Genomic DNA, 14,871 nt, shown 5'->3' with positions numbered 1-14,871 from the left:
TTCTTTTCAATTTATATTTATGTGATATCCCTGGTACATCTCCAGAAAAATTTATTTACGCCGATGATATACATATAGTGCGACAGTGGGATTCAGAGATTGTGCGAGGTATGCTTTTTTGACTTCCATATGTGACCTAAAGATTCAGAGACACAATAGAAATTGCCTCGTTAACCCGAACTTATGACATCTAAATCGCATTCAATCATTCACGAAGAACACCTTTTGTTTTGATTAAGAAATACAGGCATGAGGTAACTGTACTTAATCTTTCACCAAAGACCCAAGTTAGTGGAAGCAATCAATCACCGCTTTTCTAATACAATACACGTGACAAGAATCATTGTATAACTTCGTGCTCAAAGAATATCGTTTTGCCGTTGGTTATGGCTTATATTCCACGGCGAAACTCTGACTTAATTACCTGATCCTCTTTGTTTTAGCAAACGTTAGTTATAAAGGCCTTAGATGCATAAGCGCAGAGGAAGATAAAATTACAAATCCATTCCGATCATCAACAGTATTTAGTAAAATCCGGACTTTAATCTCGGAATAACTGGGTGTCCTATGACTATACGGATCAATATTCAAATTCATATATACTGGGCGTTCCCACGTGTACAATAATGAATGAAACTGTTATATACACAGATTGTCCTTTGATATTTTGGGCCTCCAAGCCATTGCGTACAAGACATAACTATATATCTACTCGAGGAATTGTCAATATATAAATGGGAAAACAATATGCATGTATGTATCATTTCTATTTTTAGTGAAGTTTCAAGTTCAAATCAAGTATTCTCCCAGGTAAAATTTTTTGAATAGAATACTAAATTATCGAATTTACATTAAAAGTTGATTATTTTCATTATGCATTCATTAAAACATGCAGCGTATGACCTGAAATATACCATTTATCGCAGGAGCAGCAATGATTTAGGTAAACTCATTGCGGAATAGCTCCAAAAAGCAAATATTTTGACGTAATTCTGAAGAACAATATAAAATGCAAACAAATTGCGTGTAGGTAGGTATATCACATGACGAGATTAACCTATTTTATCCTGATCGATATACATATACCTACATAGACTCTCTTCGATCCGAATAATTATTTTATTTATAAATAGAATCATGAGTGACCAAAATGGTTTACAAGTTGCCAATCTATTTTTGGTGAAATAGCCATTCCACTTTTTTTTTAATCATTCACCTAACCCTTCGAATATAAATTAGTTATTTCAAATACAATTATCTAACCATATTATGCTTCTTGTAGACGAACATTGAACTCTAAAAGAACTTCTTTTAGAGTTCAATGTAGACGAATCAGGGTAAGGTGGGTATATGCAGCGTTACTGTAATATAAGAACTTTAGTCCTAAGGAGGGAACCAATTTAATTGGAAGATGGCGTTCACGTGATTGCCACCAGCCCATTCGATTGGTTCCTTTCTTAGCTCTAAGAGTACTGCTACCAAACTTTTACCTTCATACACCTGAAAATGATATTATAATGACGAAACACCTTTAGTTTAGTCTTTAAATAACCTAGTAAAAATCATATACATAGTTTCTTTAAATTCTTTCACAAGAGAGACTTCGTTTGGAAAAATCCCTCTCAAAGGACCAAATAATTGTTTGGGAGGAAAATGGGTAATCTTTTCGGGACATATCTATATTTATTTATTCCGAGAATTCGGACTTGTTGAAATCAACTAGAATAATAAACATCTCAAGTTGGATATTTTTTATGGAGTTAATCAATATAGTCAGCTCCATCTAACGGACGAAGTATTAACTGAAATATCAGATTTTATTGAGAAGGTTCAAAGAAAAACGCAAAAAATCAAATCATTGTTTATTTCGACTTATTGAATATTATCACAGAGCTTCAAAGTAGTAGAACAGTAATTTAATTGGGATTAAAGATGGGAAAAATTTTATAATTGCCAATTTTTTTGCCATCTTTCGAACAGTAACGTTCTGCACATTTTGCACATAAATATGTATTTGCTTGAGGCAACCTATCGTAATCTTGCACTAGCCACTTTGCAGTTCCAAGATTGCACAGGAAGCAAACAGTAGCTAGAGATTTGTTCCGCGCATACAGCCTGGGGTACTGTTGCAAGTTTAAACAGTCGTTGTTGGTTAGAATGTGTGCATCTGAAAATACCATAATGTGTTCACAATCGCCCTGATGAAGGTAGACGTAGGGGTATCCGAACCTCAAAGATAAGTCGATCAATTTGGTCTAAAAAAATTAATAGGTTAACATATACATACATATATAACAAATATTCACAGGTTTGAAGATATTTACCCACCTGATACATATCGGCTGTTACGAATTCTCCCACTTTTCTATGCTGCCCCCATTTTATTATTTCCTCAGAATATTCAATTGCCTTGGGTGACCTCAAATCATTGTAAAAAACTCCATCTATAAAAAAACAGCCCGATGGATATTCTTCCTGTAAAAATAGCAAAAAATTCAATATGTCATCAACTTACCAATACAACACCACCACCTTTATAAAGAGCTATAGTGTAAATAAGACATAATTTTCCTTCAGTTGTTTTAACACAAAAATAAAGAACTAACTGATGAAAAAATTTCAAGATATTATTGGATATCAATAATGATGATAGAAATAGATTTGGGGAGGAAATGTTTTAATGGTATACTGAATTCCATTACCTTTGCATTCAACAAGTGAGAGACATCAGCTGTTGGACTCTCTACTTCTATTTGAAGACCATAGTCTAATGCACAAACGATCTTGTCCCTTAGTTCAGTCAATCTATTCTGCCCTAGCACCTGTATTTCATGACTGAATCTGCACCTTTGTGTATTTTTTTTCGATTGAAAATCAAATTTGAAAGGCTTGTAGAAGACCACACTCATTAAAAAATCACTTCCAGGAGCTAAGTCTTTCGGTAAACCTTTTTCAGATTCTTTATCCTGAAAAAATTGGACAAATGTAAACTCTGCCAAGGATTCAAAAATATTATATTACTTACAAGAACGCAATTATGGAAATTTTCTTTATTCCCTAGAAGCAATTCATCACAGTTTCTCTGTTCTTCGATTTGAGCTTTCATTTTGAGGACCTGCAGACCAGAATATTTTTGTGTGAATGGTAAATTTTCGAAGATTAAACTACGTAACGCATGGACGTCTGGTTTAGGTATTGGTGTTAGTTTCAGTTCACCTTCACATTGTAATGCCCCGATACTGTAAAAAATAATGCTGCAATGATTCAATTTTGGTTTCGAAGTGCATATGTGAAATTATTACTACTTATTATAGTGTAACATGGGATAACACACCTACAAACTTCTTCCAAATTTTTCATTCGAGTTGAATCAATACTAATTCCCATAAGATTTGGTTCCTCTTCAGTTTCTCCACGTTTTCTGTTTTTATTCATTGGAGCGACATCTTGGCCAATAAGATTCGAAAATTTTGTGAAATATTCTCTTAAATTCACAACTTCGGTTGCTTTGAATCTTTCTGGTTCATATATTGATTCCATGATAAATATATAATGTTTACTCCAGGTTATGGAGGGTCTCTACCCTCCATACTCCAGGTACAGGCTCATAATGTGAGGTTAGAAAAATGTCAAACTGACAGTCAAATATTACAGAAACCTTTTTCAGTAATCTCTGCTGGCAGTTTCACATTTGAAGAAATCTGTAATGGAAAGGTTGTTATGCAAAATTAATTCATACGACCGTCACTAGAGGACCTATAATTCCAATTTTAAGACTTTTTCAGGTAGCAAAGTTTTTTTCCAATATTTCACATATTTATACAATAATTTCGCAAATTGAGCTTCATATTCCATCGGTAAGGAAATTCATCAGCAATTTTCTGGGAACAGAACAAAACTATTTAAATGCTATTCTTGGATATAAATCCTCATGGCTCATGATATATTGAGGAAAAATTTGTTAGGAAGTTCCAGGGAAGAAAGTTATATACCGATACCTATCTTTCACACAAAATAAAGTTCAATTAAATTATAGCAGCTCAACTCGGAAAGTTTCCTCTATTACTTTCCGAAAAGTTTGATTTTATTGATCTAGATAAACCAAATAAAAATTCCATTTTCCAATTAAGAAGTTCAGGTTTCAATTTCTGCGACCCAGATTCGAAAAATTCCTTCATATTGGCTCAATTTGGTATTATGGGATATTAGACAAAGTTTATAGTCGGTATTTAACGGATTTTGAGACAATATTTTGAGTTCAGACTTTATCCTTTCTTCAAACAATACTTTTCCAATAATTTTCTTCTGGAAAATAATGATAAGTTAGGTCATTTATGCATAAATGATATCGGAAATGTAACAGCCAAGAAGAGTAATGTCTTCTAATTGATTTTTCACCAAATTCGTGGAAGCTGTATACATATCTTTCAAAGAAAATATAGATTGGACTATGGGGAATAATGATAAAGAGAACTTTCTAGTATTCTATGGGGAATATAATTTGGATTTCCACTTTCTTTGTCCGAGTCAATTCCAAATGACGACGTTTTGAAACAAGCATAGGACGCTTGTTTTCCTCGTCCTCATTGTTGAAAACCGCCATCCTACAAGACCTGATGAGAACGTACCTATTTGCCGAATGAAATATTATCCAGTTAACAAGAAAAGTGTGGTGGAAGTCCCTAATGGGCTCTTTTGAAGGAACAGACACCTGAAACCAATTATGAGATAAACATCTCGACTCATCCTTGACATCAAAGGAGATGCACATCTACTGAAGCTGGGGCTATCAACTAAGAAAACGTTCGTTCAACAAAGTTTGTCACTGGATATGACTTTTGATGTTTATATTAGGGGAAGTTGAATAAGTAATCATCGTGTAGTTTAAAACATGAAGCCAGAACTGGATCCCAAGATGTATAGATGGATAAGACCAAATCAAAACGAATGAACGAATTTCCAAAAGTCCAGTAAATATTCGTTGAAAATCGATAAAACAATCTAGAATAGAAATTTGCTGCTGTATATCGTTACCGAGAATAAATCTATAAAAAGACTCAAAAACAAAACTATCGATGCGATCAAACTTATCATTTCTTAGGGCTACTTGCGACTTTGTGCCCTTCTGTGACTGAAGAGACCCAACACACTCCAGGAATAGATAGTCACCAACCAGATCTGGCCGCCGCTATATCCTTCTCGAGTCTCCATTATAAATGTGTACCAAAGACCTCCACTGTGATCTGTCTAACGCTAGTTGTTCCCAGCTATGATTGGCAAACTGATTTTGGGGATTGATGCAGTATAACCTTAAACCGCTTTTACTGGCCTCCTGGTTTCCGAGCTCCCTCTGTGAATTCGCCATACAGAGCAATTTTGGGGAGTCTTGTGTCTTGCATCCTCAGAATGTGGCCTCTCCATCTGAGTCGGGCTCTCGTTACTTGAGTCTCAATTGTTATACAACTCGAGCGCTGCAAGACTTCTGCATTTGAAACTTTGTGGAACCATCTGATGTGCAATATTTGTCTTAGATGACGTTGTTGCGTTTGTTCAAGCTGTTTAATATGTAGGGCGTCCATTTTTGCTTCCGTAAAGAAGCGTTGGGAGGCCACTACTTTGTAAACAGCTGTTTAGTCTTCAGATTGAGGTCGTGATTTTGAAACACTCTGTCCTTTAGCTTCCAGAATGACCGTGATGCCGAATTGATACGGTTGTGTATTTCCATGTCCAGGTTAGCCCTAGTATTTATGAAGCTTCCCAAGTATTTGAACTGCTCGACCTCTTCTAGAGTTTCATCCTCCAGGCTGATATCTGTTTGAAGGCTTTCTGGTGGACTTGCCAGGATTTTGGTTTGGTCAATATTGAGTCTAAGGCCTAAAGCTTCGTATGTATGTTTATAGGTGTCCAACATTATCTGTTTATCCCCTAAAAATGTCATTTATGGAGCACGAAATGTACCTACCTAATTTCAGTTAGGGTGCAGGTATTAAATTAATTAACGACGGTGTTAAAGGATAGGAGGAAGCTCATAACCTGAGCAATAATCCACATGTTCGTTATAAAATGAGTAATTGCTAGCGTAGACATTCGCTATATCTATACCCACGCTGAGTTTACATCACTAATTCGCATATATATGTATAAACTTATCAGGTTATTCATATTCATACCTTATCGGTTTATGCACTGCATGCGTTTAGGTAATTAATGACCAAATTGGTCATATAGGTTAGATAGGAAGGGAGGAAACTATATGTACATTGAGTTAGATTCATATTGAATTGTTTCAAATTTATATCCAAAATTTCATTATAAGAACAGAGTTACGATTTAAGAACAATGAAAAATTGTGGATATCTTGCTATAGAAATTGAAATATTTACAGGATTTTCAGTAAATGTTACAAATATCTTGGATTCAAGTTTCAAGGTTGAAACCAAAGATCCAAGATCCAAGTTTGCATTCATCAGGGAAAATCACAGATGAAAAACTGTTCAGAGATTTGGCAGATAAAAGTTACGCTTTCCCTGCGTGTATAATTTTCCACCCCCACATCGTATCTCTAACAACCTTTATCCCACCATCAGAAAAGGCTTAAAACACACACTCTCATTTGCGGATCGCGCTATACGACCTCATATATTCGTTACGTGTTTGGAAGTGATGAAATATAACCTGCTGAGACATAATTACATACTGATGCCGCTTATGGATGGGCCATGTAGAACAACCTTTAAGACCACTTACTGCGGGATCTGGAAATTTAGGAAGAAAAGTTGGGGAGTAGCAATATCGGGTAACACGGTTGTGGAGCGTTCTAGCGTATCTTATATAATAGTTTTATGTACCTAACCTTTGATTATCTCGACGAGTGCATGGGGTGGGAATTCTCGTGTCATCATTATACGATGAAACAACATTATCTGGCAAGAATTAACTATCTGCCTAACTTCACGTGCCACTGAAATAAAGGAGAAAGAAGTTTTCAACCAGACACCGGGTATTCTCTAGACACCGGGTATTCTCTAGACTCTAGACTCACAGATACGTAGAAAAAACCTTGCATCTCTCAAGGAACACCACCAAAATGTGGTCAGTCAGTGTTTGGAAATTTCATTTCAAGAAGTGAGAATTTCATCCATTTCGGCGCAACCGTTCGGTTTTGAGCAAGTTTCAACTGAACCCAAATTTTTGAGAATTTTTCGAAGGTCATGTTTAGAGTAATTTATCTTCCAGGAAAATTATCGTAGATCTAAACGTGATACATATTCTGAAAGAGTAACTCTTCTAGTAATAAATGTGAGAATTTCATCCATTTCGGCGCAACCGTTCGGTCTTGAGCAAGTTTCAACTGAACCCAAATTTTTGGGAATTTTTCGAAGTTCATCTTTAGTGATGCTGAAGGGATAATCAGAGATATTCTCTGATTCCTAAATTCTTCTATCACCTGTACCTTCCCTGATGATGACCGTAAAGGCAAAAAAGGTCCACATTTTTGAGAATTTTTCGAAGGTCATGTTTAGAGTAATTTATCTTCCAGGAAAATCCTCGTAGATCTTAACGTGATACATATTCTGAAAGAACAACTCTTCTAGTAATAAATCTTAGAACTTCATCCATTTCAGCACAACCGTTCGGTCTTGAGGAAGTTTCAACTGAAACTACCTTTTTGAGAATTTTTCGAAGGTCATCTTTAGAGTAATTTATCTTCCAGGAAAATCATCGTAGATCTGAACGTGATACATATTCTGAAAGAACAACTCTTCTAGTAATGAATCTTAGAACTTCATCCATTTCGGCACAACCGCTCGGTCTTGAGAAAGTTTCAACTAAACCCAACTTTTTAGGAATTTTTCGAAGGTCATCTTTAGAGTGATTTATCTTCCAGGAAAATTATCGCAGATCTTAACGTGATACATATTCTGAAATAGCAATTCTTTTAGTAATGAATCTGAAAATTTCAACTATTTCGGCGCAACCGTTCGGTCTTGAGGAAGTTTCAACTTAACCCAACTTTTTTGGAATTTTTTGAAGGTCATCTTTAGAGGAATTTATTTTCCAGGAAAATTACCGTAGATCTAAACGTGATACATAATCTGAAACAGCAACTCTTCTTGTAATAAATCTGAGAATTTCATCCATTTCGGCACAACCGTTCGGTCTTGAGGAAGTTTTAACCGAACCCAAATTTTTGGGAATTTTTCGAAGTTCATCTTTAGTGATGCTGATGGGATAATCAGAGATATTCTCTGATTCCTAAATTCTTCTATCACCTGTACCTTCCCTGATGATGACCGTAAAGGCAAAAAAGGTGGGAACTTTCCACAGAATTTTGGAGGAACGTTCAAACAATCAATAATATATTTAATGAGTTTTTTATCTACTTTCAAATTACGCTGAAGTTTTTCCAATGACTCACCTTCAATATTCCACCAAATAATCTATCAGTTGAGACAATCTCAACTGAATTATTCAGTGCTTAACGACAGTTCAAGTGTTGAGCTGGATCCAAAAATTCGATTATCAAAGAGGTGAAATTCAAGCTTAATAAAATCTCCTTAGGCGGCTCTGATCCCCACTTTCTACCAGTACAAAGATTAATTACATCCCTGACTAAGACCGAAATAATAATGACTCAACGTAAGCCCGTATTTCGCATTAAAATTTCAATATTGCATCAACCCCCTCCCCTACCACGAATCTGCGCAACATCCATTAGAGAAAAAAGAACTCGAGAGAAAATTGGATGTATTGAGGCGCATGGAAATGGCTGGAATTAATTATTTTCAGTAGTGAAGTATTTCATATTATACGGGCTTTGAGATCGACAACAAATAAGGGCGCGTCCCGTTAGCACCAGCGTGAAAAGTTAATTTCGCGAAACCGCAGGTGATGGTTATATCCTTCTGCTCCATGGCCCCATACAAAGCCGGTTGGGTACATCGTAAATTCCAATTGCTGTAAAACGCCAACGCGAGCTCACGAAAATTATGCTGTTCTCGGTTAACCGGAATCTGTGAAAAATCAGGATATATCTGTCGTTTCAGGTGAATCATCCACTTCCTCAAGAACTTGGACGTGGTTGAAAGATGGCTCGTAAAAGGTCTTTATTCGAGCACTCCCAAGTGCAGTGTAACGACTTGCTGTTGTCCAAAAAATTTTGGTTTGGTCAATGCTACCTTCATATTCAATCCCAGACCTGAGCAATAAGCACTGAATGAAGTCAATGCTCTCGATGCATAACAATTTGTAACATCAAACAATAATTAAACAAGGTTATATTGAAAATTTTGCCTACTATAGAACCAAACAAAATTTCAGTGTCAAAATATTACAGTACTCAACTGATTCTCCTCTTAATTGGATACATTTATCACAGCGAACCTGCAACGTCTCTAGACTTTTCAAAAAAAATGTTTCTTCTTGCTCTGCCAACCAGACCTCCACAGCTTTTATTACCTCCTCGTTGGAAGAAACTTTACGACCTTTTAAAATTTTTTTGAATTGAGGAAAGAGATGATAGTCAGATGGAGCCAAATCTGGTGAATAAGGGGGGTGTTCTAGTAATTCAAACACTAAATGACGAATTTTTTGCCTGTCAACTTGAGATTAGTGTGCAGGGGCGTTGTCCTGCAAAAACAAAACACCTTTGGGTAGCTTTGCGCGTCTTTTCTCGTAAAATTTTTTTCCGTAGAGTGGTCAGTAATGTCGAATAGTAATCTCCGGTTATTGTTCTACCCTCATCCAAAAAATCAATCATGGTTACTCCATGGCAATCCCAAAAAACTGAAGCAAGATTTTTTCCAGCAGATTTTTGGACGCGAAACTTCTTAGGTCTTGGAGAACTAGAGTGTCGCCATTCCATCGATTGTTGCTTTGTTTCTAAGATTGTAGGAATGTACCCAAGTCTCATCCATAGTAACAATTCGGTTTAAGAAGTCCCCATCGTTTTTAAATCGAGCACAGATCGAACGCGATGCTCTACACTTGCACGCTTTTGGTCAACATTCAAACATTTGGGGATCCATTTTACAGCAATTTTTCTCATGTTCAAATTGACGTGGACTATATAATAAACGCGTTCGTATGAAATATTCAGTGCTTCAGATATCCGTTTTAGCCCAATTCGATGGTCTGATAAAATCATGTCATGAATTGCATCTATATTTTCGGGGACTGACACAGAAACTGGCCTTTCCGATCGGTCATCATCTTCAATGGAAAATTTACTTCTTTTGAAGCTTGCAGTCCAATTTTTCACGGTCGCATACAAAGGACATTGATCACCAAGTGTATTAAGCATATCTTCGTAAATCTGCTTACCTCTCAACCCTTTGAAATACAGGTACTTAATTTATTCCGTAACTCTGGTTTACTTTTTTGACCTGAAACTTCACACTGACACTTCTAATGAGTTATTGTTCGTTGCTATGGTAACGCAATATTTTTTTATGCATAGAATTGGTCTAGGCTAACTAGATATCAATACATCCTCGTATATAGTATGTGTATGATGATGAAGACTTCATTACAGCAGAAATTTTCTTAGTTTCTTATGAAAAACGTTTATAAATGTTTCTAGATCTAAATCCTAAATCAACCTGTGGACGAATGTTAGTCTATAACGATGAAACAAAAAAGAAAATTGAATACGAGAAGAACTATTATAAAGAATGGTGATTCTATCAAATTTCCTAAGAAAGAAAGTCATTCTAGAGCCAAAAGTGTTAGGTGTCAACTAGATCAGTTCTGTATTTTTAGAAATTAGAAGAAACGTAAGTTCAGATCTTGGATAAACCATTCTGAGCTCCTGAATCAGTGCTTTAACTTTTTTCTACATCATAAAATACTGAAGAAAGTCTTATGATTCCCACTTTCAGTAACTAACCTTCATTTGTTCAAGGCTTGAGAATAGAAATAGCATTGGAAAGCACTTGGACGTCTTCTGAAACTCATGATTGCCTTCTATTGAAAAAACGTTTAACCTATCCACAATTGAAAACGAGCAATTTGTGAAATAATTCAATCCATACCCCAGAACGAAATGAATAGGGGCTGCCAAACTCAACCACTTTCTCGAGAGTTTCTAGATAATAAACTATGGTTATCGCTACATCTAAACGATCACACTTCGAAGTAGTGCTCTAATCCACAATCCAGAACCTGGAAAAGAGAGGATGAAATACTGTAGACTTCCCCTGAATCAAAATCTTGGTTATTCGAGTTAAAAAATTGTGGAAAAGGCAAATAAGGAATAAGGAGACCTTTGTCATGATCTAGGATCTAGACATTCACTCATGAAGAAAATGAAATGAAAACTAATAGAAACCGCAAAAAATGACAATAAAATCGCATTCGAGTAAAAACCTCAAGCTGAAAATTCTTTCTGAACTAATGGATTTCACGCCTAAAGGAAGACTTTCAAACTATCGGTCAAACTGAACTGAAGTCTAGACACTTGATTGCATAAACGCTTTCGTTTTGAAACCTGAGCTTCAGACGATTGAATTTTATTGTATTCTGCGAGACCGCGAAGCCTTGGAGATGTAAATTTCCACTTCGAGCGGTTTGAATGCTGGAAGAGGGAGCGTTGAGAGCTTTTCAGTTTACAACAGATAAAATTTTTGGAGATTAATTCTTCAGGTATTAGCGCGAGAATGGTGTATAACTCCCTGCGAAGGGTAGGTACTGATGAATAGAAGTGGGGGAGGTAGAAATTCCACGAAGTTTCGAATATGGCTTTGGCTTTTCTTCTTCGGAAACATGTCAGACTGAAAATACAGCATCCGTCGCTACAATTTTCATCGTTACTGGTTCAAAATTTCACAATCATCAAAAGAGTATTTCGATGTTCAAAAATATCTGTGAAATTTGAAAAATTGGGTACTTCAGCTGAATGAAAGATCCACATATGTGTTAAGTTACAGATTTAGCTAGTTAAGGTAATTTTGTTTTTACAGGGGTGGCACAGCTCATTACGAAAACTTGAAATTGCCTTATCTTTTCATCAGAGCCGAATCGGAAAAAATGGTATGGTGAAAAAGTGTTTCTTTTGACCTCAAGAATCCACTGTTAAAATATTGGTACAAGGCAAAGACTCACCCTGTATAATAATCATAGATTTTATTAGGGGTTCACTGCGGAGTCTCAGGGGTACTTTCAAATCCAGTTCTCAACTCGGTGGTAATGCAAAGAGAAAAGACAGTCGGTCCCCAAGCATCGCTTTATTTTTTACGAAAAGCAGTCACTCCCTCTCCTGTTCAAATATGGAATAATGGCCTTTGACAATATTTTATGCAAATTGATTCCGTCGTTCCTGTCCTGAAAGCGAAAGTTTGCTTTGAAATTCGATTCACGGGATATTATTATCATGAGGGCCATGAAGCTTGACTAAAATGCATATACAGAGCGTCAAATTGAGAAGGGAACATAAGCTCTCTTATAGTACAAGATTATAATTTAGGAAAATTAATTTGATTCGTTGATTTTGTGCTATAGTTGAAAGTATTTTTCCCTTTCAAAATCGGTTTATGCACACTGATACTCAGCCGTATACAGGGTGAGTCTATGACTATTTTAATAGTAGATTATTGAGGTCAAAGAAAACACTCCTCTTTATATCATTTTTCCGATTTGGCCCTGATAAAAAGGTATAGCCATTTGAAGTTTTCATAATGAGCTGTGCCACCCCTAGGGGGTCTGCGAATCTTTTGAACAGGGTTTTATTCAGCCAAAGTACCCAATTTTTCAAAATTCATTTACTAACTAGAAAACGCATTATGCGAGAAAATATGACTTATACTTTTAGTTTACAAAATGTTGAAATATTCATTAGAGAGCGTCCAACTTAGTCTCAAGAGTTAGGTTCTTTGAATTTTCTGTATTTTTGTGGTACGTAAGGGTCATAATGAGAAAACTGGAAGACATGGGTGATATCTTGTGTTCGAAAAACAGCCTGTATCTTTTAAACCGGGCCGATACGTAAAAAATGGGAAAAGAAAAGAGTGTTTCTTTTGACCTCAAGAATCTACTGTTGAATATTTGAGGGAGACAAAAACTCACCCTGTTTATTCATTATTGAAAAACCTTGTTATTTGGGAGAAAAAATAACCCATGATTCCCAATATAATATTCCCTTTATCCCCCACTGCATATTATGAAAGAAACATGCCGCAGAGTTGAACAAACATTTACAATTCGATAGAAATATTGTTTTCCTTTTCGGCCTCAAGGCATTCCCAATGAATTCTCCCTGAATTCAATGCAGTTAAAAAAATTTCCTTCGCAGAATGCCCAATTCGAAGTTCCTAACGAATACTTTTGCTGTTTTATCATTTTCTTGGTATATCCTTCAGAAGAATAATAAACAAACAGAATGAGAATGAGATTTTTACCTCCATTCAATTCATTTCTTTTTATCGTGGGATTCTCGTTAGAAAATATTATATGCCTACCTACCTACTTTAAGATTTTCTGTCACGTGAACCAGAAAGCAGATATCTTTCTTAATTGTCAGGATTGATGCAAGGAAAATGTGCTTTAGTTATTTACGAACATTCAGTATCTGAATAGCAGTCTTAGAGATGAAAAATTCATATCTGAAGGCTTATAATGATCTGTAATTTTTTGTTAAGTTCATAAAAAGTCAATAGAATCCTATGGAGTAACTTTTCCCAGAATTCTTCATTATGATGACTTCAGAATTTGTAGAGAAATCTTCACCAGACTTGGAGCATGATGAAACATTGAAAAAAATTGTCATCTGAATTAAGCTCTGAGAATAAAAGAACTCCATATGTCATACTCAAAATTCAAGTGTCAGATGTTTTATCTATAGATGATTTAATAGTAATTTCAAACCAAAAGCGTCTATAATTCAAAATTTAACCACATTTGTGATGGTAACGGTCTAATTTTTGTTCTCATCAAGTTGAAGTAGTCTTTATCGTTTTTGCCCATTTAAAATATCGCTATAATTATACATTATTCAAAGGGTTATTACTGCATGTTATCGATAGACTCAAATTGGTCAATTACCATGAGTAAACTCAATTGTCGACTAACAGATATAACATTTCAATTTGGTTGGAAGAATATAGTCCAACAGTTAGCTAAAAATGAAATTTTTTGTGTTCGCCCTCTTTCTTTGCATGTTCATAGCACTTATAGATGGAGCAGGAGAAAAAGGTAAGCAAAAAACGAAAATTTCTGAACGATTCATTGATTTTGAGCGAAATATAAACGAAAGAACAACTCTTGGAGGCTTCAAAATGATGAAACACAGAAATTGCATTTAATGGACTGAAAATTTAATAGTATAATGTGGATATCTTGATCTTTGATGAGATCAAAGTTGTGTTTCGAAACCTCGGAAGTGAGCATTGCTGAAATTGAAAACAAATTCGTAAAACTTTTTTCATTTCCTCATACCAACACTGAAAAAATATGTTCTCCATATTCACGATATCATAATAGTTCTAGGGAATGACTGAAATTATAGGGATTCAAATCATTGAAGGCTGAAAACTTTCTAATTATATTGTATTCGTATATTTATTTAATTCTTTCATATCTATCAGTATCATATGCATGGAATTTTTTTTTCATGAGGCAAAATAACTACAGGCGCTCTATCATGAGGTTATGCTTCTTTTGTGGATCACAAACTGTCCTCATTATTGATTGCGCTTTTACTTATTTTGTCCTAAAGTATAATGGAACAATAATGAGGCATATTTGTTCTCTTTTAGTGATCCACAAGAGAAGCATAGTAATCCCCCAATCTACTGCCAACAGTGTTGCCGGAAAGTTGACTGGTTTTGCCGATAAAGTTAAAGGAAGGATCGACTCCATGTTCAAAAAGATCATGCA

General features: G+C 35.5%; 1 protein-coding gene across 1 annotated transcript; it reads right to left on the bottom strand.

The window, feature by feature from the left end:
* Positions 1-1,849: 1,849 nt before the first annotated feature.
* LOC123315108 (snRNA-activating protein complex subunit 3) lies at positions 1,850-3,540 on the bottom strand. The gene is made up of 5 exons (XM_044900680.1): positions 3,335-3,540; positions 3,026-3,239; positions 2,703-2,966; positions 2,329-2,475; positions 1,850-2,255 (listed from the first exon to the last, which is right to left on the bottom strand). Exons 1-5 carry the CDS (start codon positions 3,538-3,540, stop codon positions 1,917-1,919), a joined length of 1,170 nt encoding a protein of 389 aa, XP_044756615.1. The 3' UTR covers positions 1,850-1,916.
* Positions 3,541-14,871: the final 11,331 nt, after the last annotated feature.

The sequence above is a fragment of the Coccinella septempunctata genome, chromosome 6 (assembly GCF_907165205.1).
Source record: "Coccinella septempunctata chromosome 6, icCocSept1.1, whole genome shotgun sequence".
Classification (NCBI taxonomy): Eukaryota; Metazoa; Arthropoda; class Insecta; order Coleoptera; family Coccinellidae; genus Coccinella; species Coccinella septempunctata.
Note: the sequence above shows the minus strand (reverse complement) of the source record. Positions and strands in the feature narration are given on the sequence as shown.